This window comes from Myotis brandtii, unplaced genomic scaffold (assembly GCF_000412655.1).
Source record: "Myotis brandtii unplaced genomic scaffold, ASM41265v1 scaffold23, whole genome shotgun sequence".
In the NCBI taxonomy this organism is placed as follows: Eukaryota; Metazoa; Chordata; class Mammalia; order Chiroptera; family Vespertilionidae; genus Myotis; species Myotis brandtii.
The window spans coordinates 2574590-2580764 of record NW_005358649.1 but is presented as its reverse complement, the minus strand read 5'-3'; the positions used below and the strand labels follow the sequence as shown (position 1 = coordinate 2580764).

The 6175-nt window shown below is 47.4% G+C and overlaps 1 protein-coding gene across 7 annotated transcripts in view; it reads left to right on the top strand.

Moving 5' to 3' along the window:
- NCOA2 (nuclear receptor coactivator 2) overlaps positions 1 to 4501 on the top strand; it is a 249509-nt gene extending 245008 nt beyond the window's left edge. For all 7 annotated transcript variants that reach the window (XM_014539821.1, XM_014539824.1, XM_005866357.2 and 4 more), the window contains one exon: positions 4316 to 4501. In XM_014539821.1, the coding sequence (XP_014395307.1) occupies positions 4316 to 4327 (12 nt within the window). In that variant the 3' untranslated portion in view covers positions 4328 to 4501. The remainder of the gene's footprint in view (positions 1 to 4315) is intronic.
- Positions 4502 to 6175: the final 1674 nt, after the last annotated feature.

Below are 6175 nucleotides of genomic sequence, written 5' to 3'. Positions count from 1 at the left end.
TAGCCAAGCAGAACACAAAGTGGCGGTGAATTAGTCATATTAGGGCAAGCCATTGAATTTATGTTTGCTTACATGTTTGTCTATATTCCATTTTGTTTAGGCAACAATCTTGTGTATTATTTCCTTGTTACCTTGACAGTTGTTCTAAGGAGAATAATATCACCATGTTCAACATCTAGTCTTGAAACAGTAGGCTAATTAGTGCTTAGAACCCAGCGCCTTGTGGGCCTAGCAGGGGCTCGGTTGTAGGAGGGCTTTGTAACACTTGCCCTGGGGGGCTCTTAACACAAGGGATATGTAAGCACTAGATACTCTCTTTTAAGTTAAAAATTCCCTCTCAATGGAGAAAATGTACAATTGATGTTGAATTTCCTACAAAAAAAATGGATCTTGGATGGTTTTGTTGAGATTATCATTCAAGTTTAAAAAGCAGTTGGTGGATTTTAATGGCAGAGTGTGTGCACTCGCCTGTGTGGCGTCTCTTGTTGAGAGAACAGTCACCTGGCACAGAGGCCTGTGGGTGGGAGTCCGGGAGACGTTACCTTCTATGTACCCAGATGCACAGCTCGTCTAAATGTGGACGTATTGGTATAGAAACTCAAGCAGAAAACGGAGCCTATTTCATATGGACCATGTGTTTAGAATAAATGTGCCATCGCATGAGGTTTGAAGTTGGCTGGCACCTCCCAGATGCCAGTCCTGCCTCCTGTGCACTGCGCCTCCCCAGGTGGGGCCCGGAGCTCAGGGGTGATTATGTGCAGAGTAGAGGCTTGGAGCCTGGGCTGCACCTCCCAGGAATGGCAACGTTATTGGTGACGAGGCTTCCACAGAGGACAGCCAGCTGAACCCAGAAGTGCCAGGGGCTGAACCTCTGAGCACATTGTGTCTGGGCGGGGGCGGGGGGGCGGTGACCGAGTCCATCAGGCCTCCCTCCTTCACCTTTCCGTGTGGCTGGCTGCTGGCCCACCCCTTGGTGGGGTACGGCTCCAGCAGCACTTCCTGGGCCAGGCCAGCAGCCAGTCCCCGCTCCTGTCTGCGACGACCCGGGGATTCACTTGCCTTGTCTCCCTCTGTCGCTGCATCACCTCCAAACAGAAAAGCCTGGCCTGGGTGAGGCAGAGCGCTCATTCTTCTTTAAAATCACAGGCGCACCAGCGGGTATTGAGCACTTACTGCACGCCTGTTCTCGCTGAGCTTTAAGTGACCTCGTTTGAACCACACAAGTGTTGGCACGAGTACAGCCCTGCCGTGGGTCCCGCACCAGCAGGGAGTGAACCCGGCCGTCTGAGCTCCTGTGCGCCCTTCGCCCTGTACTCTGCTGCCCGGCTCACAAAGGCTTTCCTCGGGGTTTTAGACAGCTACACACTGGAAAGGCCAGAGAGGAGCAGCTCACCTCCTTCCTGCTGCCATCCTGCAGGGAAGAGAACCCTTAGCCGAGCCCTTGGCCTCAGGCACCGGTTCTTAACCTTGGGGTGGGGAGGAACCTCTGAGAGAGGGAATGGCCTGTGGTCTCCAACGCATTTTCAGATGAGAAGAGTGCAGCTCAGGATTAGGTCATCTGTCCCAGGCCACACAGCTCGGAAGCGGTGGGTCAGATCATAGGAGCGGAGGGCTGCCCCGAGCAGCACCGGATGAAGGAGGGAGAGGCAGGGACGCCCAAGCTCGACTAATGGCAGAGCTGGCGCTTGCGCTGGCACTGGGCAGGGAGGGCCCCGAGAGCCCCGGTGCCTGATGGGCACCCACTAGACCTGGGACAGAGGGTTATCGTTAGGATCACACAAGGCGACTTGAGTAGTACAGGAGGCGCTCGCCACCAGAGGTGCCTTCGGAACTGAGCGGGCCCCTTGCACCCTCTCACTCTCTGTTTCTCCCAGTCCCCTCTTGAGTCAGGCTTACCCATCTGTCCTCTGTTTATGCTGAATGTTAAGGCCAGAGAACAGTCTGTCACGGACACTCTTGTTTCCTCCAGAGAAGGCTGTGTACAGTATATCCCTTCTAATCCATGAGTAATAGCGACATCACTGCCTGTGTCACCAGCCGCTGGTGTGGGCGCAGAGGGTGATGTGCTCTGTGCTGTTGCAAATCAAAGAACTTTTCTCAGAATTTTTATTGGTAATTGGGTTCTATTTGCTGAGCTAGAAACCACTGTGATTCATTATTAATTGAATCTGTGTTCCATTTATCTATAAATGGAGATTAAAATTATAGCTTCAAGCAGAGCTGGTATATACAACTGTGGACTTACCCAAAAACTATGTAGAGAAGGACAGGTATTTTATTTTAACCAAAATGTATAGGACTTTTTATAGCATTCCTTTATATTTTCATATTTATACGTATTAAAATTGAGTTCACTGCCCAGTTTCATGGCTCTTGTATAAAGTACAGTTGTGATTATTTGTATTTACTAGTGTTATGGAAACTAGGATTCACTTTGAGTTGGTGATGATGCTGATGTTGATGTTTACTGAGCATTTATTATGTCCCAGGAACTATTCAAACGCTCTGTGTACATCCTTTTGTTCAATCCCCACACGGCTCTAAGGTGTATTAGGTGCAGAAGGGTTCCATGACTCCCCACTCTGTGGCACAGCTAGGACGGCATGCCCCGCCCACCACACCAGCCACACCCGCCGTCCATGCTCACGTTCTGCCACTAACCTGAGTCTGGCTCACAGCCGCTTACTGATGTCGGTCCCTGTTAAAGAACCCTGCCTTAAAGTTCTGAAGGATATAAACCTTCTCCACTAGCATTTTTTCCCAGTTTAACTGGAATTTGAAGGATTTTTTTATATATATTTCAGTCAGAACCTTCAAGTATTTACATGCAAAATCATGTAGTGACACAAATTGGGGGTAAACATTACAAAGAAAAGTATACTGGGTGTTCTTCTAAAAGAGAAAATATAATCGGAGGTGTCCTGGGCTCACTTTTCAGGTTGGGGGCGGTGGGGGGGCAAATTGTGTAAGTGCCCAGGCAGGTAGCTCCACCTCTGGCTCCTAGAACACAGGAGCTGGCCAGTTTCCCCAGCTCGCTTTCCCAGGTGCTCTGGGGAAATCCATTATTCTGGGTTGACTTCCTCCCTGATCTTACTTAAACTAGATCATCGTTCATGGCCCTCATGTGCTAAAATTCTGTGTCTCGGTATCTAAATCCCAGGAGCAAGCAGCTGTTATATGTTCCCACAGCAACTAATGTTCCCCCTCACATAACTCGGATCATACTATTCTCTAATTGCCTTCCTGGCCCATTCAGCAGTGTTTTGATAGCAGTGCCAGAAATGGCTTGTCATGATTATATCCCCAGAACCTGGCACAGAGTAGGTACTCAATTAATATTTGCTAATGAAATATTAGCAAATAGTGAAAACTTGGGGGAGAGTGTATATAGTCAATAGCCAAAGAAAACGCATTGACAGATATACTTTCACCAGCCAGAGAAACATCTGCACATGGTTCTTGCTCACTACAGTAACAAGTGTACAGCCCTGGGTATCCAGCCATTCAAATCGATTGTCAGCACATAACCAACCAGAAACTAGCAAGAGTACCTGTGGAGCAAACACCCTAGGTGATGTAGCTTGCCAGAGAGAACACACCCATGGAACCTGGGAGTATCTCGGTAGGAGAGTTAAGAGGGTCCTTTTAGCCCAGCCATTGTGGCTCAGTGATTGAGCCTTGACCTGTAAGCCAGGTGGTCACTGTTTGATTCCTGGTCAGGGCACATGCCCGGGTTGCAGGCTTGATCCCCAGTAGGGGGTGTGCAGCTGGCAGCTGATCAATGATTCTCTCTCATCATTGATGTTTCTCCCTCTCTTCCCCTCTCCCTTTCACTTTGAAATCAATAAAAATATATTTTTAAAGTAAATTTAAAAAAGAGAGAGAGACCTTTTATTTGATAGGAAGTGGGTTTGTACTGGCTGATGCTGAGGAAGGATTAAGAAAGTGGGGTCACTTCTGGGTCAGATGCTGTCGAAAGGCAGGGGCAGCTCAGCCCCTGGGAGTCTCATCCCTTCTGAGCAGGTGGGAGAGATTGGGTCCGGCGAGGAGGTCCGTGCCGGGGCAGCAGTATTCGGAAGGAGCAGTCGGGAACTGTTGTAGTGCCCTCAACAGCATGTGGGCTCTGCTGGCCTTTGCCAGCATCGTGTGTTCACTGAGGGACAGCGCCATCTGTCTGCTTCTAAATCAGGTGCAACTCATCCAGAGGCAGCCTTTAGGGCTGACCTTGTTTAACGGCAAATATTTTGATGTTTTTTTGTGATGGGCTCTATGACGGGTTTACCACATATTCAGAGATCTTTCTGTTTTTCTGCAGAAATACTGCTGACACTGAAGGTAGCTGGTTGCTTCTTTCTTCAGCTGACTGGGCTCACTTGCTCACAACACTTCCTGGTCTGGGATGGAGAGCTGCGTCTATTTGTTTTGACCCCACCGGCCTGCCAGCCAGGTCTGCCCAGCGAGCTTAGCAGATGCGGGCCTGGCCCAGGGAGTGGCGGCTGCAAGAGGACCCCACCGGCCTGCCAGCCAGGTCTGCCCAGCGAGCTCAGCAGATGCGGGCCTGGCCCGGGGAGTGGCGGCTGCAAGAGGGGCTGCCTCTCTCTCTCTCTCTCTCTCTCTCTCTCTCTCCAGCCTGAAGCTTGTGTCCAGACAGTTGCTCAGTCTGTTCACTGCATTCACCTTAGTGCAACTTAGATCTCTCCTGCGAAGTAAATGTTGACAGGCAAAGTTCATACCCATGTCAGATTGAATGTATTTAAATGTCCGTATTTAAGGGAAACAACCGTGCTCTTATTCTGTTCCTGTTTGGTTCCAGACACTGGTTTCTTGCTTTGTTTTCCCTGGCTAATCAGTCATGTACAAAAGATTACGATTTCATCTGGGGGAAAGAAAGGGGTTTTTTTTAAAAAAATCAAACTGCATTTGGGATAAAAGCAGGGCAGACACCATGGACAGCGCTGTATGGACAGAGACGCCCACAAAGTGAAGACCGCTATCTGCGGAAAGCTCTCAAGACCAAGTTGGGAAGAGTTTCCAGCTAATGAACAGATGAAAAGGAGCACGTGAGAGGGCTGTTCATGTAACAAGGACTTTTTCCTTTCTTTTATTTTTGTTAAAACCAAACAAGTTCATCTAAATCATTAATCAAGAAGAAATATTATTCATTTTCAAATTAAGTTCCCTTTCGATTGATCAGACAGCTTGGATTAGCATCTCCTCTTCCTCCCTGACCCTGACTCTTCCTTCCCCAGTCCCCACCCCCCCACACACACTTTCATTCATTTAACAAAACAATAAAAGCAACAGAAACCAGACAAGCCCCTTATTTCCTTAAATGTTTTGCCAGCCACTTAGCAATTGCTAACTTAAATTTCAGAAAAATGCATTTACTGGCAAGGAGAGGAGCAGAGTCAGCACGATCCCGATCCCACTGGCGACACCTGCTCCCAAAGCGTGTCTGTCCTGGTCCCCAGCGACACAGACCCACACACAGGACGTCCTGGCGTGTTTTACGCTGAAGCAGCAGAGACACGCCAGGGTCACCTCCGCCATGTGTTTTTTATTTTGTTTTTTAGCAGTGCTAAGCCGAAGTTTTGTAAGGTACATAAAATCCAATTTATATGTAAACAAGCAATAATTTAAGTTGAGAACATGTTTTAATTGTATAATTTTTGTGAGGTATACATATTGTGGAATTAACTCAAAAATGAGGTACTTCAGTATTAAATTAGATATCTTCATAGCAATGTCTCCTAAAGGTGTTTTGTAAAGGATATCAATGCCTTGATTAGACCTAATTTGTAGACTTAAGACTTTTTATTTTCTAAACCTTGTGATTCTGCTCATAAATAATTTATCCAATCTATATGATATGCAGCCGCCGTAGGACCCAGTTCTTGATTTTTATATGTTTATATTCTTTCTTAATGAACCTTGGGAAGACCACCTGTGGTGAGCAGGCCACTTTCGTGGTTGTTTCTCTCACCCACGCGGGAAGTGGAATAATCTTTTATTAATTGGTGTCAGTTTCAGACAAATGCAATACCAAGAAACTGATTACCTTTTTTGAGCTATTTCTCCCCAACCCCTAAGACTTTCTTACCTAAATTTCAGAATGGTGTCTTTTTGATGTCTAAAAAGCAAAGCATTTTATATCTCACTAAGCCAGGCTTTTTAG